The 25,097-nt window shown below is 35.3% G+C and overlaps 3 protein-coding genes across 10 annotated transcripts in view; 2 read left to right on the forward strand and 1 right to left on the reverse strand.

Annotated features, from left to right (window-relative positions):
* Positions 1 to 2,025, forward strand: part of Moe (moesin) — a 123,007-nt gene extending 120,982 nt beyond the window's left edge. For all 3 annotated transcript variants that reach the window (XM_085952000.1, XM_085952010.1, XM_085951993.1), the window contains one exon: positions 81 to 2,025. In XM_085952000.1, the coding sequence (XP_085808126.1) occupies positions 81 to 245 (165 nt within the window). In that variant the 3' untranslated portion in view covers positions 246 to 2,025. The remainder of the gene's footprint in view (positions 1 to 80) is intronic.
* The window catches only part of LOC147078961 (uncharacterized), a 799,973-nt gene that overhangs the window by 370,432 nt on the left and 404,444 nt on the right, over positions 1 to 25,097 (forward strand). The window lies entirely within an intron of this gene.
* Positions 12,447 to 25,097, reverse strand: part of LOC147078974 (cytoplasmic dynein 1 intermediate chain-like) — a 32,135-nt gene continuing 19,484 nt past the window's right edge. For 3 of the 6 annotated variants that reach the window (XM_085951749.1, XM_085951734.1, XM_085951720.1), the window contains 9 exons: positions 21,354 to 21,557; positions 20,256 to 20,412; positions 19,406 to 19,660; positions 18,110 to 18,227; positions 17,326 to 17,557; positions 15,404 to 15,564; positions 15,174 to 15,314; positions 14,792 to 14,917; positions 12,447 to 13,709 (listed from right to left, as the gene is read on the reverse strand). In XM_085951749.1, the coding sequence (XP_085807875.1) occupies positions 13,542 to 13,709; positions 14,792 to 14,917; positions 15,174 to 15,314; positions 15,404 to 15,564; positions 17,326 to 17,557; positions 18,110 to 18,227; positions 19,406 to 19,660; positions 20,256 to 20,412; positions 21,354 to 21,557 (1,562 nt within the window). In that variant the 3' untranslated portion in view covers positions 12,447 to 13,541. The remainder of the gene's footprint in view (positions 13,710 to 14,791; positions 14,918 to 15,173; positions 15,315 to 15,403; positions 15,565 to 17,325; positions 17,558 to 18,109; positions 18,228 to 19,405; positions 19,661 to 20,255; positions 20,413 to 21,353; positions 21,558 to 25,097) is intronic. The other 3 variants (XM_085951741.1, XM_085951727.1, XM_085951756.1) reach the window with 1 other exon arrangement.

Here is a 25,097-nt window from a genome sequence, read left to right on the forward strand (position 1 = left end):
CCGAAATATATAGAAATAAAATTATCTTAATGGAATTTTACTAAATAAATACTAATTGATATAATGTGTGTGTTTGTCAGGCACTGAAACAAGATCTGGCGCAATCGCGAGACGAGACCAAGGAGACGGCCATGGACAAAATTCACAGAGAGAACGTCCGCCAAGGGCGCGACAAATACAAGACCCTGCGTGAGATCCGCAAGGGCAACACCAAGCGGCGAGTCGACCAGTTCGAAAACATGTAGACGCGTTCCCTTTCCACATTCTCGCCCTCCTCTCGACGCCACTGCCAGCCGCATGTTTCCACATTTCGAGGTGCTCACCGTCCCCGATGCCGATGTTAAATATCGACGGTATCTTAAGAAATCGTACAAGATTATTTTGAACAACAGTTTACAAGTCTCGTAAATCATTTCAATTCGGTATTTAGCGAAAGAGGATGTATAAATAATATTTTTTCACGTAATTTGACAGTTTTTTTTTTTTGTATTAGACATAAGCGAATCATAAATTAAAATTCATCTCCAGTTCCTTGTAAACATTATTATATTGTATTATGAGATGTAAATGAAAGAATTATCGTGTTACGATAGACTCCTGATTATTTGGAATGAATCAACTGAGAACTGAGATAGTCAATCTGACAGTTTTTTAATAATCGTATTATTTTGCAGTATAATTGTATAATCAGGCGTCTACTGTATTTCGATGATGTAATTAGCATTATGCATTCCATTTCACTCAGTCGCTCGTCCGGTGGATGTGAATTTTTACAATACGTACTTGCTAAGCGCTAAGCGAATTAGCCGTGCTCAAGTAGGAATGGTGAATAAACCTGCAGAGTTAGGAATGGCTGACTCCTGAAAATCTGAGGCCTCGTCCAAGAATGTATTGAAAGGTTGTTTATATTTTTGATAAAACGCAGAGGAACGCAACGTCCGAGGGAAGTGAAGAATGCAGGCCAGAGAAATTTATTTTTAGAATACTTTTTCTAATAGGAAGTAAAAAAAATAAAATAAGTTTATACATTAATAGGATCCCGACGTATTATATTATTATTATTATCGTATAACATGTTGAACTTCAGGATAAAGACTGTCGGCAGAGAATGAAATGAATCCCGGGGCACTAGTTAATTTAGCCTAACGATTCCAATCGACTATAATGTGGCCTTCTTTGTATAAACACTTCATAACGATAGACTACCCGTTTGAATCTTGGATCATTCACGTCCGACGGGATTATAATCCTCTAAATGTCTGCCTCGGGATTGTTTTTTAATTTAATTTTTATCCGGTTGGGTAAATAATGGAAGTTTTACAAAGTGTATTCATTTTTTATTTAGTTTTTTCCGCACTGTAATAAAATAATATAAAACTGCCAATAATTATTGTTCCAGAGTTTTAGCCAGATGATTTGAAATCAAATCATTTGTTTAATATTGTTACTACAATAGCGTGTTTGTTGCGCGGCGCGTCTATGGTTTTTCTGTTATATTGTTATTCCGGTATGTATAATTATAATTTTTCTTTTAATTTCGTGGGGTTTTCAAAGCAGAGGTCGGTGCATCATGTTAACTTATGGGAGCGTCTTGTAGCTCATTATGCAATAATTACTTGTGTAAAAAATATATATTATTATAAATATGGTCATTTAATTTATTTTGAAGGCATTCCAACTTACTCTATGTATGATGTATCTTCTTTTATTTTCATTTAGTAGGATATCGGTATCAAACGGCCTTATTATAAATTTATGTTTAGTGCCATTCAACTTACGTTTCGACTTTTTTTTTTTGTTGTTTTGCCCAGTCTGATTGATAATAAATATTATGTTCTAGTTGTGAATGTGGGTGCTTTTCTTCCCTATGATAATGCTGTAAATAATCCGTGCGCCTAAACAATTCCATTGTTAGGTGGCTCTTAACATTTTTTTTATTTTATTCTATATATTATACCATGATGCCTTTTTCACTTTAGAAAGGAATGGAAAAATCCTTTCCAATAAAAAAAATATAAAACATAACGACCCGATGTTTCATTTTTTTAATTGTGTTCCCTAGCAATCTAAGATAAATTTACAAGGTAAGTCGGAAGAAAATGTCAAAGCTCAATTAATTTATTCGTCCATCGCTGATTATCGTTGCAGTAACCTTTTTTAGGATCTGTCATTAGTATCGGATAACACATGCTAGGTGTTGTCCTGTCAAATGTTAAATTAAAAAAATACACTTATAAACCGAAGTAAGCACTCATTTTTTTGGTGGTACCTTATTTACACATTTACTCAAAATATTTCCAGCATAAAGAGTTTCATTCATTCATCACATTTTACTGTTTCAGGCTATGTTGCATACCGGCATTATTATATTTCTGTTCTTGGCATCTTACCCCTACAAATGGGGGAAGATTCCATTATCATTATTTTTGATCATTCACTATCTCAGTTTTTAGTATTATGCAAAGCCTCATCTTTAATTATTAAGGTGCCAAGAATGACTACATGCAACATGCACGCCCAATCCGGACATTTGCGTCTGAAGTCTTAATTTTTTTTAGTTTGTAGCATCTTACCCCAACAAAGTGGTGGAAGATGGCATTTTTAGTTTTTATAATATTGTTCCAGTTAATTTTTTAATATTATTGCTGCTAAATGTTATAGTAAAGTGTTTCTAATATAACAATGTTTTTATTTTACAATCAGTAATCCGTCAAACTAAAAATTAGGCATATTCTCCTGACTTACCTTATATCATCAGCAGGGGTCAATCCACATCTCGGTCCCTAGTTATTCGGCTGGTTAGATTCATTGATAATGAAAAGGTATTTGATTCTATCAAAAAATCCTCAATTGTAGACGCCGTGTACAATCAAGGAATCTCTAAGCATTATATAAACATCCTAAATAACATAACACTTACAGTGTTGCACAGCCAGCGCAAAGCTTCATAAGCCATCTTGCAGGTTTCCCAATAGCAAGAGTGTCCGACAAGACGGCACAATCTCACCCAAATTATTCACCGCTACCCTGGAAGATCTCTATTCAGGCGACTTGACTGGAAGAACAGTGGAATCACCATTAACAGCGAATATCTCAGCCACCTGCGCTTTGCTGACGACATTATTGTCTGCGTACGACCCAACTTGCAAATGAAAGTCGCAAAATAGATTTAAAGGTAAATGTATCGATGACAAAAGCAATGATTGCTGTGCTGAATCAAAAGTGACCTTCATCGATGGCACTCATATCGAATAACAGTCCCAAAATACATCCAAAAAAAATCCTAATGTGGGAGGTGTTTCTCTTTTCAACTGACAAGAGAACATATTTTTCTGTCCACTTGTAATTTTTAACGCAACATAATTTATGTTAAGGGGCAACCACAGCAAGTGTCGATGAGTTTATTCAATTATTGATATTTGCCGCTGGCAAGCCCTTTATCAACTTACCATTTGGTCATGACATTGTATAAAGAAAGCTATAAATTTAATGTATTCATAAGTAGGGTTGACGTAAATGTATTGATATTTTTTGTCAATAAAGGAACATTCAATATTTTTTCCCTAGTTGGGATATTTACGTGCTGATTGGCTTTTAACCATGCATTAGAATATTTTAGCTATTGTCTTCAGCATAATTTTACTGCAATCGATATAGATATGAAGTAGACTGCGGCATGTTTAACGTGAAGTGTGGCCGTTTTGAGAATTACAATACTGACAATCCTTTCATAATAAATATATCACAGCGCCACAACACTTCAACTTATAATTTTCGCACTTAGAAATGTTTTTTTTTTTTTTTAAATCTTGGTTCGTTCACCAATACATGAAGGCGTCCCAAAAAGGGTCTATATGCAAAAACAAAATTGTTCAGGAGAGAAGATAAACACTTAGGCCGGGAATACACGGGCAGCATCATGCTGCAGTCGGATCTCGGAAATCCCCAATTTTTCATACTGGACGCCACACTGCTGCCGACGCCGGCAGCTGCTGCCCGGAACCGCTGAATTGCAGCAATCGATTTGCTGCCAAACATACACTGGGCAGCAATGGCTGCCCGTTATAGCAACAACCCCTTGACACGACCACAAAATGCGCGCCTTCAGCTAGCATTTTATGACGTCACAACTGTTTTGGTCCGATCGTGAATGTCGATTCCACTTCGAAGTACGCTGCCTACCTCGAGACGAAACTAAAAGAAACATGTAATAAGTCCCATAGTTCAGTCTGAGTGACTTACAGCCACTCAGTGTGAACTATGGATGATTTCTTTCAGGCAGACCAAATGGTCTTATAAGAAAAATGTAAGTAATTAAAAAGTCTAGAATTTAAGGTTAAAAGTAAACAATATTATGTAAACAACTTATGCGATATCATTAGCTAAATGCTGTAAACTAAAGCTAATTTATAACTAATCCTTGCATTATGTAAAATCATATTTTTTGCATACGTAAAAATTTGAATCTCCGCGCGAGAATATCTGACGCAGAGCGCCGTGAGATAGAAAGAGAGGCCTCTTTAATAAATAGGTCCATACGACTGAGCGAGCCGCTCGTCGGGATGGAATCAAATTATGAAAATATTTTAAATAATTGAAATATGATATCAGATAATGTTGTAATTAAAATCTAATGATTAGATATTGTGAGTATCAGCTGCACACACCTAATGTAAATGATAGATTAGAATTATTGTTCTTAATAAAGTACGTACGAATTTAGTACGTACTTATGTGGAGAGTAGATAGGGAAAATACGAAAGTTGTAAATTTAATAATGTATGTCTTGAGACACTATTATTTTGTAAATTTACAAGTAAAAATTATTTCTTAGATCTGTCAACTAAGCCTTACAAATCGTTTTCAATTTGTAAAAAGATGCCCTAAAACAGGTAATCTTTGGACCTCGTAAACTCACACTTGTCATGGGAATATCATTTAGATCTGAAACTTTATCTGGGCCTTATTGTGTCTCATAAATATATTTGTATAGATTAAAGTCGTACTTTCTCCCTGAAGGAGAGAAAACGACCCGGAAGGTACTGACTATAAAAGACGGCGCGGTATTAAATTTTACTTCACTCTTGCGGTCGCAGTATGTTTTCATAGTTGATCACGGTGCGAAATATTCGTACGTGTTAATATTACGCACCGTTTTAAATCGGCGATCTTTCTTTTTACATTATTATAATCTTGATATTTGAATCAGAAAATATTCATCTGATCTACGTTAAAAGTACTAGAAGGGCTTTTGCGATGATTATGAAATTTGTCCTACCTGTAGATACCTATAGGACGCTTGTTTCTAACTTAATTAGATACTCATAATTTTCCGGGAAAGCGGAAAAATAAACCGCTTTTCCGTAATTGGCCCAAGGGTTTTGCTCCTGGTCTGGAAAGGAGGCGAAAACAACCTCATTGGTCCACCTTTCGTGTATAAACACGCCCTGAAAAGTCATGTACGGCTTTTTCTCACCTTTTCCTAAACTTTAAGTTATTAAAATCTATAATTATTACGATAGCGTGTATCGAGACCCCTGCAAGCTTATATAATTTCTTAATCAGAATTATTGACGCTTCTTAAGATAATTAATGAAAACCTAAGAATATGACTCCGGCGATTGGTGACAACACTTAAATCCACGTAGCTTCATCGTAAAAGTTAACAGTTATTCGCGATTTAAAAAATCTATCGAGAGATTATTTTCCATCGCAATTTGCGTGATACATCACAGAGATCGCGTCATCGATTATCTACGTCAATAAATAATGTGACGGGAAAATTATTCACACGTAGGTGAAAACGTCACGAAGTACGTCGTATTAAGTACCTTAGAGTGTACATTCATAAAAGGAACAGAGTTTCCCAATCTTTATAGTCGGTGCCTCAATAGTATAATAAGTGCGTAGCCATACCCATAAATAAAAATAAATATAGATAGTTTTATACAATAAAATTAAGTAAATAAAAATAAGTTTCTATAAATAATTATTGTTAATTTATTAGTAAATAAATTATAGTGTCAAGATATTTGATAAAAATTAATTATAACAAATTTATTTATGAAAGAACAATTTAATAAATAATTAAAACAATACTCACGAAGATTTTTTTATTCAAATAAATCTGCGATGTTTATTCCAGGCGTACAATTCGATACGTAAACCGAGTGACAGCCATCAGTAAGTTGTTCTTTGACGTTTCACGCACGTGAACGAATTAAATAAAATAAATAAAACAATTATTAGATTCTGACGTCATCCTATTATCGGGTGGCGTTTTTAAATCAATATATCACAATATTGTTATGGTGTGTTCTCAAGTGTCGTTCAGAACTCTTACTTGACTACCCTCACCGACCCCGGGCGGAGCTAGCCTAAAACTGGGGTTCTCAACCTGGTCTAAGGGCAGGGCCGATTGAGATATAACGCCCTTGTGATTTTACCAGGACCGGGGTAACGTCACCCTCCCACCTCTTTCCCCCCCTAGTTCTGCGCACCGTCATTCCAGTCTGAGTTTTTGCCAAAGATGGATAACAATATTTATTTTGACACACACGCTTTTATAAGTGACATAAAAAACTATGAGTGCATTTGTAATCTAAATTGTGAATCATATAGTGACATTGAAGTTAATGGCTGCACCACACCCGGTCTTAATATCACGGGACCCTACGTTTGATGTGAATCATTTTTTTTGACTGGGAATGTCTCAGGAGCAGTTACTCAAAACTAAGGTTGCAATGCTTTGTCTGAATTTACATGACTTTAAGTTGGGAGAGATGAGCATGTAGTTAATATTAAAAATTATTAGGGGCATTTCGTCGTTGAGCTGTTAAAACCTCCGATGTGACAATTTTGCATTTTCTGTTTCTTCGTATAAGACCTCATGGTTTAGTAAAACCTCCAATCTTCCTAATAGCACAAAAATTAAAATATAATTGAAAATAGAAACCTCCAATGTAACATGTCTTATTATGATGAGACATTAATAGCTCCAATGTGCGAAATGGTCACATCGGAGCTATTACAAACAGTCAAAGATGATGAGTCCCACTACCTGTTATATATCTGTGCACTTCGGAGATATTGCACTACTATAAAAGATTATCCGTAAGTGAAACAAGAAAAAAAGCAAAATTGCAATGAAATAGAGGAAAAGAATATGTAGGTTATAGAACAATAGAAAATAAAGTGGTTACCCAAAATATCTTACGGCCTGCGAAATGTATTAAAGGGAAATGTAAACATAAATCTCCCAAAAAAATAACAACTGTATCTCATTTATGTGATAAATTATCAGAAGATATCAAATTTATCTTCGATTCGTTTTGCAAATTAGTTCGTGGGATTTGAAGAAAATGTTCATTACGAATTTAGTTCAAACAAGATCTGTCCGCCAAAGAAGACAAACCAGTCAAACTATCCTTCAAAACAAGCCTTCTAAAAAGCCAGAGAGACGTGATTATTTTTCGAAGGACGTAGAAGGTAACCGCATAAAAGTTTGTAGATTGTTATTCCTTACCACATTATCCTTGGGAGAGGATAGCCTCAAACGTTGGGTTAAGGAAAAAAATAATAAAGTAATAAATTCAAATGAAGACTTTGATGATTGTCTCAGCAAACATATATCAAATAGACAATCAAAGAATAAAGATTTACTCTTAGAAGATGTGAAGGCTTTTGGCTAACTTTAATACCAAAAATCCCTTCACATTATTGTAGAGCATCATCAAGTTTGAACTATATGGATTATTATTCATTTACTTCTAAAAGCCACATGTACAAAATAAACATACAATGGTGCACAGAAAATGGGAGGTAACAAACACTTCAAGAATATCATGAAAATAGACAAAAATTCAATTCATAAGCTTCGTAAAGATCAGTGCGATATTTGTGTTGGTTTTAGCAATGTTCCCAAGAATATCTAGGATGCCCACCGAGAGAAGAAAGAAGCTGGGAGAATTGCCAAAAAAGCATTCAAAGATAGTGTTAGTGATGAACGGTTGGTCGTCACAATGGATTTGCAAAGCATTTTGACATGTCCTAAGTGGTTAGCTTCCTGGTGTTATTATAAAATGAAGTTGCAGGTCCACAATTTCACGATATATACTCTCTTAATGACGATAAAGTCGACTTCTATGTATAGCATGAAGCTAATGGTGGTGTTAGTAGTAATGAGTTTAGTTCATGCCTGGTAGACTACTTGACAAATATTTCAAACAATTTTAGAATAGTTGTATTAATTTTGGATGAATGCAACTATCAGAATAGAAATAAAATCTTGTCTAGTGCTCTAAGTGACTTTGCAAAAGGAAATAATATAACCATCCAACAACTATATTTAGAAAAAAGGACATACCATGATGGACGCAGACTCAGTACACTCAGCTCTTGAACATTTTTTTATCCACATATTAACTCACCTTCCGACTATAATATTGCACAAATGCAAATGGCACGTCAGAAAAATCCATATTGCATACAAAATTTAGATTATACTTCAAGAAATATGACATCTCATCAAATTTCTCCTCAATTAGACCAGGAATTAAAGCAGGGGATCTAGTAGTTGTTGACATTAGGCAGATAAAATATTTGCCTAATGGTAGCGTGCATTTCACATTAGATTTCTCTGAAAATTGGGAGATATTACCGAGTCGCTGCGAAAACAAAAATATGACGCCTAAACAGTGAAAGTCTACATAAGTTCCAGCTCCCAATCTCTGATGAAAAATTATAACACCTACAGGAAATGAAATCGGTTATTGAAAAAGACCACCATCCCTTTTATGATGCCTTACCCCACCAAGATATAAGAAAATAATTACCTACTTATTTATTAATAGATAGTTATATATTTTTTGCTTAGATTGATTAAATTGATTTCAATTTAATATTAACAGGTGAAATTATTTTTTTAAGTACTACTTTAAATTTAAATACTTTTACTTTTGAAAATTTACAGATAATCATAAAAAACAACAAATTTGATATTAAATTTAATAAAAGATTGTAACAGATTATTCAATTAAATTACCCTTTTCTATGAACAAACAATATCTCCAATGTAACAACTTTAATTTTATTACCAAATATATACATGAAAACATCAATGACTGTTATTATTTAGATAAATGAAGCTAATAAAAGACTCGCAAAAAAAAAATTGGAAGTCTATCTTCGTTTTTGTGCTTATAAAGTAGTTTTTTCACTCTCCTGTAAAATTTCAATTTTGTCACATTGGACGTTTTTACAGATCAACGACGTTATAGTGACATGGTTGCTAAAAATATTGCTTGGGCCACTTTAAGTGCTAAATATATTAAAGATTTTGATAAGAAAACGGTGAGCCCCCGCTCCCGCTGACTTGTTTGCTGCCAATCACAACAACATGAGCCGCCGCAATGCTGCCTTGATCGGCAGCACCAGCAACTGTAATCGGCTGCTCGCAGTGTTACCATTTTTTAAAAGTGGAATTATAGTACAGAGCCTCCAAAACTATAGTATTTGGGGAAAAAATATAGTACGTGTTGTCATCTGTTGAAAATGTATAGGTTTTTTGTTTCTCAGAAGAAAAATAACAGAGAATTTGAGAAACTCCGAGACCCCTTTTTATTTAGGTACCTCTTGCCATCAAAAATGCTTACCGGAGAATTCAAGAAATTTTATTTCCGTTTTTCGAGCAATTTTTTTCCAAGTTCTCCAAATCTTCTTATATTGCGAAATTATAGTACTTTGCACTAATTTCTTCTTCTTCTTCGATGGCGCTACAGCTCAAGTCGAGCCATGGCCTCCTCCACCACTGTCCTCCAGCCGGAACGGTCCTCCGCACGTCTTTTCCAGTTCCTGATTTTTAGTATCTGGTTGGCATCTTTTGTAACATTATCACCCCATCGTGTGCGTGGCTTTCCCACTGGCCTTTTCCCTCCTGGGTTTCCTTCGAGGATCTTCTTCGGTATCCGTGACTCAGGCATGCGCTGGACATGGCCTGCCCAGTTTAGCCTCTGGAGTTTTATGAAGTTGGAGAGTTTTGAATCTTGGTATAAGCGGTATAGTTCCGTGTTGTACCTAATTCTCCACTCCCCACCATCATTCATGGGTCCGTATATCCGCCTTTTCTCTCAAAGCAATCCACCATTTCAGCTGCTTTCACATTTAGCATCCATGACTCGCACCCGTATGCAACGACTGTGCGTATGACGGTTTTATAGAGCCGCGTCTTAGTGTTTCTGTGGACATTTCTGGATTTGAATATGGGCAGCAATGAGAAGTACGATTTATTTGCAGCGGTTATTCGGGCTTTTATTTCTTCCAGTTCCTCGTTCTCTTTTGCACCAATTTATCGAACGGAAATATTGAAATTTTTTCAAAATTATAGTATTTTGGGCATACTATACCTGTTTTATATCGTACATGGTACGCGGACCAAAATTATAGTACGGTTGGCAACACTGGCTGCTCGTTTGCTGCAGCAAGATGCTGCCCGTATATTCACGACCTTTGCGAAATAAATATAATAATTTCAATGTTTTATGTGTACATTTTAATTGATCAGCATTACCTTATATTAAAAATAATATTTTTATTATTTATAAATTATAATTGGTATAATTTTATTAATTATAATTGATCAAACAATAAAAAACAAAAAAAATCAAATTGTACATTGCATGAGGCCCCTCTTCCACGTTAGCCAACCTTTTCAAATGAATTTTGATAAGTGTGGCGATTTTATGAAAATTAAATTCCCCACACTGTGTATACAGTTATATAGGCCCTTTTGATATCAATGTATTATTTATAGACCCTTTCTACAGGGACGCCTTTAAATATCTCAGTGGCGAAGATTCCTTACTAGGTAATTATTTAAAGTCAATAAAGTTTATATTAAATTATATCAGTAACAGTTTCATGACTCCTATATCTTGGAAGCAGGCCAGGATATTTCGTGCCCTCCCCCTACCTATCGCTAATGTTAAGGACAATGCAATGTTCTACGGAAGTGTTCCCCAAGTAATATTCCACAGTAGTCCAGGGCTCCAGGACTCGTGCATTCTTGTAAACGTCATAACTTCTGAATAAAATGTGTGTATATTTTATAAACATTTATGATTCTAGTATGAAAATATTCACTATAAACTCGAGAAACAATATGTTGATTTTTCACAAATATCTATCATTCTGTTTCCTATTTCATATTTTTTAAGGGATTTATTTTATTCTAAAAATAGCTGGCCTACAAGTGTCCACCTAGTAAAAATTGGCTGACATTGAAAAGGTTAAATAAATGAAGGGTATTCCATATATTTTTAACGATTTTTTATATTCTTAAATAAATCTACTTGAATTATTGAGTTCATCGGCACTCGACATCATATTATAAAGCACTGATCAATCTCCTTTTGTGGTAGTCAAGTAGCATGCGACCCTTCGCCATATTGGATAAATAGCCATTTTATTAGTCAGTAATCACATTAGAAATAATATTATAAAATAAATTTTCTGCATGTGAATTATCATTTAATTATATCGCATAACCACACATTTTGAAATGTTAGTATTCTTTAAGTAAAATAGTGCCGCAGCATTTTGAGTGACTTTTATTATAATGTATTAGAGCAAATTTGGGCGTATTTATTTCACTTAACTGGTCGACCTGCCATACCAGGCCCCTAGGCTAGAAACCTGTCAGTCCACCGCTTGTGGAGGCCATGTAATAGACTAATTGTACAGCATCAATACCCCCCAAGTGGGGTCGTCGGCTGAAACAGTAAACATAAGAAATATTGATTTCGAACTAAATCGAACCCCTAGTATGATAAGGTTCGACCAACAAACACAGCTTGATATTTTGAGTTAGTGTTGGGAAAGTATTTATCTTATCCATAATTATGACATATTTTATTTTCAGAATTATCTACTGATAATAATTGACAGATATTAATTTTACAAGGTTCCAACTGCATCGGTTTATTTTAAAAGTTGGTGTTACACACATTAGAATCAATTGTGGTGTGCTATGTATCATTCATATCCAAATGCAACCATGCTTACCTTTCGGGTATTACTAACACTTGCTTCTACATATCTTTGTGAGAGTGGATTTTTAACGCTTCTTCATTCGTAAACCAGAACAAGAAACAGATTAAATGTTGAGAATGACATGATGTAGGCATTAACGAAAACTCAACTGCTAATTTTGAAGGTTAACCAGTCATAATTTTTACCATCGCATTAACTATGTCTTAAGTTAAAATTATATTGAATTATAATATACTTAAAAATCTATTTTCAATGTGTTTTTAAAAAGGCTGTTTACAATTTATAGGGGTCGCGTGTCACTTGACTTTTATAAAATGGGGTTACGACTCGAAAAAGGTTTGGGAATGTGTGGTGTAGAAGAAAACATGAGTTCGCTGGTGAAAAAAAAAAACAATCAATTTGTTACACTTAAGTTATTTATTATTATTTTTTAATTACATGATACATAAATTTAATAACCTATTGCATTTTGTTAATAATATACATTGTTGAGACTTACAAAGCAAATAAAATAGATATTGATACAATTTTATTATAAACAAGTTCAATAATTTAATTAACATAAGGACTACATCATTTTATTTAAGCTAAAATATTCCAATGACTGTTCAATCAGACAAGGCGACTAAAAATATGTCTTTATTTAGCCACACGTTAACGAATCATTCCTGAAGATAATACCAGGGGTATCAAAATATCAACATAATATACACAATAAATGCAAGCATTCTTTATTGATTAGACATTGTTTTAAAGCTATCTAACAACACCTCAAAATAAGTGAGAGAAAAAAGGTAATATGTATTATAAGCTGCGAAAGTACATTATAATTACAGGGAATGTATCTGATCCCTTTCTTTGTCACTCAACTGTGAATAAATATAATTTTTAATATCACTAATTGTGTCACTTTTTTTATGAATATAACAATCCTAAAATGGCTAATATTATAGATTTCTATTCTGCTGTATTAAATAGAAATTTTGACAATGATTAGACATTTTTTTTTATGAGAACCATTGTCGTATAATAGAAATTATAATATGGATTAAGAAAGACAGTGTGTTGCTGTACTTCCATAATCGAGCAAAGAAAACTGAAGCAAGATTTTTCAATCAAAGTGTCAAGTAATTAAATGAAGTTAACGTATCATTTGAGTAAACGACAGAACTAAAGTGCAGTGGATATTATGGTTAGGAGTTTACAAAATCGGCACAGCTGACAATGAGAGCAGCTGCTTTTGAGAGTAACATCACTGGGATGATCGCCAGCCTCCAAAGTTAGAAGGCACAATGAGAAGGAAGAATTGATGATGTAGTAATAATTCAATTCGGTTAAGTTAGATCTTTGTCTGTTAGGATAACTCGCATATTATGGGAGTCTGAAGAGAACAGTAAAATCACTATTGACAAATAGTATACTATAATCGATAGAATTGCATGTGGCAATAATTGGTCGAGTGCAAGGATTATAAGATCAATTGAAGTGATAATCTATCTAAGCGGATTAGAGGACAAAGATGACATGCTGGATAAGGAACTCGGTCCAGAAGGTACCGCCAGGTTTAGTTTGTCCATTTCTTCGTCAGCTTGATTGTTCTTCAACTCTTGCATTGTGTACATGAACTTGTTCCAGTCGTCGTGGCGTGGTATCGCCAAATGCTGAAAATAAGACACATTGTAACAATGGCATGGAACAACCTAGGCATGACTATTTTATAAGTTTTTTAAAATCACTTTTACTCATTCACATCAGGTCTTATACATTTAGGCGCAATGCCTACTGAAATTCAACTCGATATCAACAAAGCCGTAAATCATTATCGACTGCTGATATCAGAAATGTTGCAAGTCTCTCCCGAGCTCACACTCCCTGACACTGACACGAACATATTTCAAGCGACATCAGGCATGTTTCTCAACCAAAAACGTTGCAATCACGCGGTCTGCGGGGTACATTAATGGCCAGAACACATTACCAGCACACATGCCACACTCCATCTGTATTTACCATTCAATTCTCTATCCAACTGTACAACCTTACTGTTGTATCTCAATTCAATTTTATTATGGAGATATTCACAAACATACAATCTTACTCGTAATGAAAACATAGTGTACATGCACTGGACTAAACCGTAACATATTTTTAACTTGTTACATTTACACAACTCTCATAAGTTAATTCAATCAGTGCGGTTTCTGGGTTCATTGATTTTATTTAACCAAATCACCTTTACCTCGACCAAATACTCATTCATTGCTTTGTGGCTTGGTTTAGTGAGGCTGAAATCTTTAGATTGATTCCATCATCTCATTTTTTTTTCAAATATTAGTCTGATTCCAGGACAGCAATTTGAAAATACATTATGATCAAACCTGAAGACAGACAACTAAAATGAATGAAGTCTACTTTCATAAAAAATTATTACAAGTTTACTATAAAGATTAAATTGAAGATGTATTGACACACCGTGTTATGACAAATTTAATAAAGCAGTTAAAATTGTCATATTTTTTAAATGAAACGTTTTTTCACGCATGCTGCAAAATCACCAGTAAAGTGATCTGATTTGATACAGAAAGGTATCCTAGATAGAGAGAACTACCAATCTTTTGATCTGCTACATTACCGGCTAAATTTAGCAAAAAAAATCCAGTTATGTATGCATTATGACTTACTACAGTTTTCAGTTGCTGAAGTTAAAGTAATGGATGAAAAAAAACATGGTGAGTATATATACCTCGGCCACATCGTAGACCCAAATCTTGCCGGTGTCGTCTCCTACGGTAATGTGCAGGCCGTTGGGAGTCCAACTGGCACGGTTCAGGGCCACTCCCCCATCCACTTGAACACTGGCAGCTGGGACCTAAACAAACACCATACCATATTACTTGTCACTGAGGGTATATGGATCACGCTATAAAGTTTATATTGCAAGTAATATATTCTCATACTTTTGTGGGGTCACCCGAGTGACCCTTTCTTTTCAAACAAATTGTTACGCTTCTACACGGAACGGAATCTTTCCAATATGCTCGGGTGGTTACCAAAGTGGTTATGTGCCTATGCCTGATAAACGGTCACACCATTATTCGTTTTGTTTATTTATTGCTTTAACATACTTCAGTATCTTGATTGAGGTTCCAAAGATCCAGGCGGCCAGAGCCATCTACGCAGGCAAAGAGTGCAGGGTGGACAGGCGACCAGCACGCGTCAAGTACATAATCGCCGCTGTCTTCAAACGAATACAGGGGCTTGTTTTCCTGGAAACATAACAAAAAATATTATAATTTATCGAAACTTTCTTCCTTTTCTCCCATGTGCGTTGCATTATTTTAAACAGAATGAATACCTTGAGACTCCAGAGTTTCAAGGTCCAATCCATAGATGAAGTGAGGAAAAGATGTGAAAAGTCAATGCCTCCAGAAACAGAATGGCACGAGATTCCGGTGACAGGTCCAGCGTGTCCCTCAAACACCTCGGTCACGCCTGCTCGCGTACCGTGTCTACAGCCTGCAGTCAAAACAAAATAACTTAATAAAGTAACTGCTCACAAAGATGACACTAATTTTATTTCATAAATTATTTATGAATATAGCAGACGTAGACTACAAAACGTGAACCAAATTGAGGTACATGTAATGGTGCACGTCGCCTACTGTCACGGGCTGCCGCTACGGGAAAAAAGTGTATTATGTCATTGTTCTTGGTGTTTAAAATGCTATCGGACTGATGCTCCCATCCCGTAGCACATTTTGAACCTTTAAACGAACATTGGCAGTTGGCAAAATCTGCCGAAATCACTAAAACAACAATGAGGTCACCTCATGTTGAACTGCACTGCATCGACACCTGCATGACGTTTTGAATGTTTTTATCATATTCCACACGCCTACACTTTTCGTATGTCATATCAAAATCAGGTTTTTTTGTTTTTAGCAGTTGGCACTATGTATTTTCGATGTCTATTATCTATGGTCTGCAGGTTGGGTTCTGTTAAAAATATTATCTATGGATGTCATGAAGCAAGTATTTTAACATACGCACACGTGGAAACTGTTAAAATTAATTGAAATTAGCATGAGTAATTAATAATAATTCAAAGTACTAATACATTAGAGTAGGTACTCTTCATTAGTGTCATTCTTTGGCGAATTTACAGAGATGGTGATGGTTCAAAATATTCTGCAAAATGACGAAACCATAGATAAATTTGTTGCCGCGACAGCGTGACAGTAGGCGACATGCACCTCAATTTGATTCGCGCTTAACTGTAAAAAAGTAATACTATCAATCTAAACAGAACATAATAATATTATGAACCTCCACAAAAAGTTATATCAAGATTTTTTTTACAAAAAATGATTGTCAATTATTTGCACATGGGGTTCTTGGTTTGGATGAAACATACATTGAAAAACAACATGAATTTTGCACGACTCGAAATTGTGATCCACGGATTCAGAAGCGGAAATTCTGCCATTCATCCACTTTGTGTATTAAACAGTAATAGCGCATGAATTTACTGGCGCCAATAGTGTGTAAAATAAACTACCGTGATAATAACTGTTTACACGCAAAAGTGCCGACTGTCTCACTAGTCTTATTCTTCAAACGTAAGCGAGACGTATTGTTGTAATTGTATAGTGGTATTTGATAAATTGATAAATGTTAAAATGCGCTGCGCGGTGTAATTCGTATTTTTTCCGGCAGGTTTATACGAAAGAAAAGTACTAATACAGTATCAGGATCGATAAAAATATTTAAAAACAAAATAGAGGTTACCATCTTTGAACCTAGTCCGATATCTATAAGCTGGCGTACACGTCATCACGGTTCTTTTATAAACTAGTGGAACTTAATTCATAAATTCCCCCCACTTCAGTATCTTAACACAGCATTATGTCCGGCCCCCACCAACTTAATCGTCAATGCGACGCGATGACATGTACGTCAGCTTATAGAAATCCGAGTCTCTCATTTGTTCAAATAAGACAAAAATATTCTCACTAATAAGACTAGCATCAGATTTTTGGAACACTTACAACCAAGATTATGTGACATCGAGTTATATTACTTATCCTTCATACAAAATCTCAATTTTAACAAAAATATCTAATAAAACATGTTGGATTTCCTAACTGTTTTGTTCTACTACAAATACAAACTTAGAAAGGCAAACATTCGAAGAACTGCACAGAATACTTTGTCATTGTTTCCTACAGCTATACAAAACACCTTTCATGGCTGATATGAGAGAATAAGTGAACTGACCAGAGTAGACACTGCCATCCTCACTGCCGAGCACGAAGTTATTGACATCGGAGTGGGGGAAAGCCATGCAAGTGACAGCGATGGCCTTGCTCTGGCGCAGCTGCAGTTCCAGAGTCTCCTGTGGCTGTGCCAGCATGTCCAGAGACCAGGAGCACATGCGCCCGTCTGTGGACACCGACATCAGGTTGTGCGCGTTCTGCGTGCCAACCACGCTCAGGCAGTATACCGGGTGCTGCACAAAATACATTTATTATGAACTTTTATCTATCACTACATCAGACTTTCAAATGCATTCTTCAATATTTTACCAAGAGTGCCAAAACGAAACCTTTTAAGATTTAGTGACCGTGATACCTAGTCTGATATTACGATTGAACCTTTAATTTAAAGAAACCAACGGTCAAATTTATTTGAGAAATTCAATACTTCTGTACCAAGAGTTGAAAGTCTGGAAGTCCCAGGTATGTATATCATTTTTTATATAGGGTATAAAAATGGTTTTCTTTTTTAAATATTTGAAATTATAGAAATCTCCAATATAACATGTTTAATAAGACCGTAATACCTCCAATATATTGTAACCATCAAATCGGATCTATTACAAACACTTGACAATGACAAGATCAATGATTTGTTATGTAGAAAACATAGATTCCAGTGCTGCTTGGTTTTAAAAACAGATAAACTGCTTTCCAGTAAAATTGTGCAAATGTGACTTCCAGATTTTTAGCTCTAACGCAACTAGCGCAACTTCTGACATAGAATTTGGCAAAATTATACTCACCGTGTGTGCTTGTGATGATAAGGGTGTTCTTTGAATTGGTGTGCGTTTTTGTACTCTGTTGTCCCACAAGACTATTTGACCAGAATATGTGCCTCCGAGAATCAAATTTGGATGAAATCTGAAATAAAAACACATTTTTCAGCAAAATAAATATTACCATTTTAAAAAAACCCTTGCAAGTATTAATGTAAATAGGTATATAATTTGGAGAAGCCTCGGAAACATAATTATTATAAAATTCCTATAAAAAATGGAATTCAAACACACTTCTTTCGCTATCGGATACAAGTACTGACTAACCTTGCAGATATTACCTAAAAATTACACTATCAAGGTGTTTTCCAGCAAATAATAACGTCTGTACACGTCCATGGATTTACTTGCAGCAATAGTGTGTATTTTAAACTATCGCAATAATAACTGTTTACACATAAAAGTGCTTACTGTCTCACCAATCTCATTCTTCAAGAGTAAGCGAAATGCAGTTGTCATTTTATAGTACTATTTGACAGGTAGTGAAAATCGGTTAACCTCAAAATGAGTTGAGGTGTAGTTTGTTTTTTTAACGGCAGGTTAGCCACTATCGTTCTACTGCGCAGGCGCAGATATCGAACAAACCCAACTGTCGCATGAAAATTCATAAGCTTCTGAACTTTTTTGATTCATTCAGATATTGTTAGAGTTGGAGACAAGGCCCACCATATAGTCAGGCCGTGACACGAAACTGTAAACTTCAATCGTCGTGCTAGTTATTGCTCATACTCCGAATGCAATATGGTAATCCGTTTGTAGAAAATGATGATTGTTGTATATTGAAATATTATGTAAATGTAATTACTTGAAGGAAATATGCAATCCTCATTTTATTGTGAACACGTGCATTGCATTCAAAGATAATCAATAACTAGCACCACCATCATAATTCACAATTCAGTGCCACGGCCTATAGTCGCCCTTGGTTGGTCATAAATCAAGTTTCATACAAAATATTCCATAAAATTAGCGCAGTCGCAGCCCGTGATGCAAAAAGTCATCAATAACAATTTATTAAGTCAAAGTTGTTACAAATATCATACATAAATGTCAGTTTGCGACCTCCAATTTTTTTTTTTTTTAGAAAAAACTTATATACAACATTCATGACAGTGAAAATGTTTTTTTGCCTCCTACACTATGTGATGGCATCTATTATACTGAGGAGCAATCATTTTTTAATACTATTGCAAACAATCTGTTTCATAATGACAAAATGAACTTGTCAATTGAATGAAGTGTAGTGATGTAGTGTGCAATGACCTGGCGAAGGTGGCGCTCATGACGGGCGACTGACAGTGGAAGACGTCCTCAGGAGTGGTCTTGCGGAATTTTGTATTCCAGACGAGGCAGACGCCGTCGGGATCGTGAGGCGCATCTTCGCTATTGTGGTAGGCGGCCAGCAGCAGTTCAGGGTGATGAGAGCTCCAGTCCAGTGAGGTGGCGCACCGTCCCCGCGACCACCGCTCGCAGTGAAACGTGCGCGACAAACTCAGCCGGGCATCACCCTTCTCATCACTGCAACAAGAAAACAAATTATTTTTTTTCAATGAATTCAGCATAGTTCAAATTTTGCAATTTGCCGGTCAGTGATAACAATCGAAGCTGATTATATGACTTTACATTGCAGGTTCATTTGAAGAGACTTCATACTTCTACTATGAAATTCCACTATAATTAGTTAAAACACATATGTACATGATTCTATTCTATATGCAGTATTGTCAGAATAAGCCATGAATACTTAAATTCATAGGATAGGATAGCATATAATTAAATTTAACTTCAATTTGACACTTCATGTATCGCACATATTGCCGTATCAAATCAGACATTTGAATATAAAATTTAGCCTGTAGAAAGATACTCCCTCGTCAATTTTATGTAGGCAACCAAAAGCAATACATTGACCATTATTTTAAAGGTAAATAATCTTGTAAAACACTGAGAAATGTGTACGTAATGTAAACAAAGTAACAGACATCAAACCAGAACACGAGCCACAGTTTTTTTAAGGCTGCCAATAGAAGAAAAAAATAATAAATTTGTTACATTTATCTAGAATACAAATTCTTTGGATGGTGTAATGACAAGACTAGAAGTGCGACATTACCGAGCATCATCAGTGTCTTCTCCGCCCGTGTAGTCGGTATAGATGTCAGTGGATTCGGCGAGAGCACGCTCCAAGATGCGGCCCGTTCGCGACACGAACCGCTGGAACTCTCCCGACAGGATTATCATCTGCTTCTCATCTTCACTCAGCTCACGAACTGGCACACAAAGAAACATTAATGGATGTAATAACACACATTAAAAAACATGTATTTTTTACCAACTGCCCGATAGAATTCGCGACTTTACTTTTATTTTATTGTTAAGAAATGAGGTACAGAAGGCTAGCATTTTGATTTTCAAGGAAATCTAATGTAGTATTCTAGCTTTAGTATTAATAATTGTAAGCCATGCCAAAAAAGCTAGATTTAAAGCCATATGCCAGATGTGTATTTTTCTAATCAAAACTGATGGATCTGACAAGAAAAATGCTAAGTTGTAAACAATACTGCCGAGAAGCTAGTCGGTCGATCTTTAATCACCGTAGCAATACAATGTGAACACACATGGTACACATAACAACTTTGGCTCCAAATCATTCTGCTGCTGAACTATTACATTCAAATCACTATGCAAATAAGTGGCTTTATGTACCGCATAACTTATGTAGCTGAAATCGGACATTTTACAAGTGACACCACCCGACATGGTGACGGAATTGAGAAATACAAGCGACAGCTGTCGAAAAAGTTTCATACACATACATCATGTAAATTGAATGTCGTTTACTCATTTACCGACAAAGCAAAATCCACATTCATTTTAAACAAGAAAATGGTAAAGGTTGTTCCCTATTTATTCTCACAAGCAAAATAAACTGTCCAAACTGGTAATTTTTAAATAATTTACTTACGAAGTTATGAAAAATTTAAATTTAAAAAATGGCAATACTTTCAATTGCAAAAAGTGAAGTTGCCATTTTACGCATCATGTAGCTACCTAATTACAACACAACTTCACTGTCAAATAATGGTTCATAATTAGTTAGTTCAACACAATGTCAACATCTTTGCATCAACCTATTTAGGTTACATGGACAAATGTTACTGGACTATACATAAGCCCTGTCTTAAAATGACTTAATCATCGGATGGCTCACCTTCTTTCTTCTCCTCTTCCTTCTTGAGTTGGTGCTCGGTGTGCGTGACGGCCGGCTGCACCTCCTTCACCTGCGGCAGGCCATGTGGAAGAATCCCGGGTGGCAGCCGCGAATGAAAGCCTCCCCCTCCGCCTCCCTGCTCCAAACTGTGCTCCTCTTCCTCACCTTGGTTGCGCGCACCGCCATAGTCGTCGAACGTTAACACTGAAGCGGTGAATAAGATTGCCCCGCACTACGTGCCCCTACCTTCGCCAGCCTTCGCTCGCGCCTTCACTGACCTGACCCTTACTGACTTTTCACTTCAAATTACCTTCCAAAGTGACATTTACTATTGCTGCATTAAAACTAGTTAATATTTAAGTGTCTCACTGAACTAATCAGTAGTAATTTAAATGAATTTTTAAGGTTACCTAACTCGCAGAACAAATAATATATAGAAATAATGTCATTTTAAAAAAAAGGTGTTGATATAATAAGAATTTTAATGAAAATACACCCAATTCTCTTTTGCAAGGTTTTTTTGTCTGTTCCAAGAAAAGGGACCAAATATTTTTTTAACACAGAATCAACATTTTTGTCATTTGGCGAATTTTAAGATGCAAGTGTTCATGGCTCATGCATGCTTTGTTATTGTTTTGACACATTTATTGCTCTTGGGTTTCAATTTCATTCCCACTCCAGTTTTTGGCCTTGAATGAATCTCTCCAATATTGTTTTTCTCACATTGATATACTACTGGATGAATTATATGCTTCTTAAAATGACGCCCGATTTTCAGCGAGTCGGCCTTTGTTAAAACTTACTGAGTAAGCCCGGTCTAGCTTGCATCTTACTCTAACTGATAGTCAGCGCATGACGACTTGCTCTGTCTGTTTTGCGTTGCAGCCATCCTTAGGTTCACTATTCCAAGAACGCAAATTTAGTTTTACAGCCAGGGCAATACGGGTGAAATTCGGGAATCCATGTTAACGGTCTTAACGCATTATACCTACAAGGAAATATTATAAGACGATATTCGTTATATCTTTTGTGGTACATTTTTAAAATGACACTTGTATGGGAACTGCTCATCTAGTAGTATATCAATGTTTTCTCAACATGTTACGAATTTAGTGCAAATTTTATTGTCAAGCAGGGATACTGAATCAACTATTTTTATATATAGATAAAAAAATATTTTCGATCATATTTTGAGTTGATTGAAGTAACAATTAAGTAATGGAATGTGCATCTTATCTTTTTCTACACTGTAGCCTTGTGTAGTTAGTATGTATCCCCCGTGCAAAAAGAGAATCGGGTGCATGACAAAATATATAATACATACGAGGGTGGGTCAATAATTCCTTAGAAAAAAGCATTAAAACACTTTTTTTTGTATTTTTTTTTTATTTCTCAACATAATCTCCTTGGAGCTCAATACACTTGGTTATACGTTTCTCAATTTTTTTTAAACCGTCAGAAAAATAAGTTTTCGGAAGGTCCTCAAAATAAGCATTTGTCCGATCGATGACTTCTTCATTTGAAAAAAAACGTTGTCCACTTAGCCATTTTTTTAAGTTTGGGAAAAGGAAAAAGTCACTGGGGGCTAAATCTGGCGAATACGGTGGGTGGTCGACCAATTCGAACTTCAATTCTTCAATTTTAGCCATTGATCGTAAACATGTGTGAACACGGGCATTGTCCTGATGAAAGAGGATTTTTTTCCTGTTTAAATGAGGCCATTTTTCTTCAATTTCGTTTTTTAGCTGGTCCAATAAAAATGCATAATAATCCCCTGTTATTGTTTTTCCTTTTTCCAAATAGTCAACGAAAATAATTCCACGTGCATCCCAAAATACAGTAGCCATAACCTTACCAGCTGATTTTACGGTTTTCGCCTTCTTTGGACATGGTTCGCCTTTCGCAATCCACTGCTTTGACTGTTCTTTCGTCTCGGGAGTATAGTGGTGTATCCATGTTTCATCTACAGTCACAAAGCGATGAAAAAAATCATCCGGATTGCGTTGCATGAGCGACAACAGGGCTTTAGAGGCCACCACCCTATTGCGTTTATTGTCGACTGTGCGCAAACGCGGCACCCATCTTGCAGAAATTTTTTTCATGCCCAATTTGTCATGTAAAATAGAAATGACGCTAACTTTTGAGATCCCTGTAACCTCAATTATCTCACTCAACTTTAATCTTCGGTCACTTAACACCATATCGTGGATTTTATTGATCATTTCTGGTGTAGTCACCTCTACAGGACGTCCTGAGCGTGGTTCATCCTTTGTTGATGTACGACCACGTTTAAATTCATTTAACCAGTTATAAATAGTTGCAAGTGAAGGAGCAGATATGCCGTGAACTAAATCCAACTCATTTTTCATTTCCTTTGCTGTTAACCCTTTTATATTAAAATGTTTAATAACAGCTCTAAACTCAATTTTCTCCATTTTTGTAAACAAGCAATTTTTTTTTTTAAATGTACGAAAATAAAAAACAACAACCCGACCAATCTGATTGAAACTTCGCAGCATACTGAATCGGTAGTGCCGCTGCATGAAAACAAACCGCTTACAGTACTAGTCGCACCACCTGTCGGCTTTTCTAAGGACTTATTGACCCACCCTCGTACTTCATCCACATAAATTAACAATGAACGGGATCAGTTTCATCCGCTTAACGCGTGTAGATTTAAAACTTCATCAACCCAATAAAATGTAATAATTGTTTTAATGGATTGAGCAAGCTAGTCTATTGATAATTCCGTCCACACGGCAGAAATAAATGGCAAGACCTTCATGTTTATTACTTTATCCGAGATTTTAAGCGTGATTCTAGTAGTGTTGCCGATTTTATGACGTTATCAACTCGAACCAAACCACTGTATTAGAAAGACATTGTCAACATTGTCCTTCTAAGCGTACAAAACCGATTGATCTACATTAAATTATGCGGATTAAGTACTTACTGTATGTTTTGTCATTAATTCATATAATCTTTCAACTGAGAATTCACAGTTAACACCATTAAACCAGGCGAGAATGTTAACTAGTGCTAACATAGTGTGAATTAATTCTGTATTAATTAGTTATTAATGGTACAACTTTAGCATACAGTATTTATTTAATGATATGCAGGAAAATATTATCCCAAGCAATGCTAATTATAAGTGACATCACCAAATAAAGACAGAAGCAAAGTATCTTTTTTCTTCTGATCAATAAGTAGTTTTTATTAATGAAGTTTGAATTGTATTTTATGAACAGATTAGTCTATGGAATATTTAGAAAAAAATCAACACTGATGACAGACTTGTAATGTTTAGTCAGTGTCTTGAAAAAATATTACTAGCAACACTCATTTCTATTTATTCTTTGTTCTGTAATCTAACATAACCTAAAAGACGAATTTAACATAGTCCTACATTTTATAATAAAGATATTATTATGTGCTGTAACTGATTTTATATTTAACAAAATTAACCAATTGTTACTAAATACTTTATCATTTTTTTTTCATGTAAATAATCATTCAACAATAAAACCATATAGATGTTTTAACATTATCTCGTTTTCTTCTGTTGTAGTGATTCATAAAAAAATAGTTATCTGCATGACAATTTCAGTGACTGAACCAACAATCACATGATGGACCTTTAGTACAATGGTTTTGAAATAAAGTTTTTCTCAATTTTACTTATTTATGAGTTGATTTAGTTCATTTTAAACAGATGTCAATGTAAACTTTGCCAATTTGCAA

Source organism: Rhyacophila brunnea, unplaced genomic scaffold, assembly GCF_057557595.1.
Source record: "Rhyacophila brunnea isolate RB1 unplaced genomic scaffold, BYU_Rbru_1.0 scaffold_10, whole genome shotgun sequence".
In the NCBI taxonomy this organism is placed as follows: domain Eukaryota; kingdom Metazoa; phylum Arthropoda; class Insecta; order Trichoptera; family Rhyacophilidae; genus Rhyacophila; species Rhyacophila brunnea.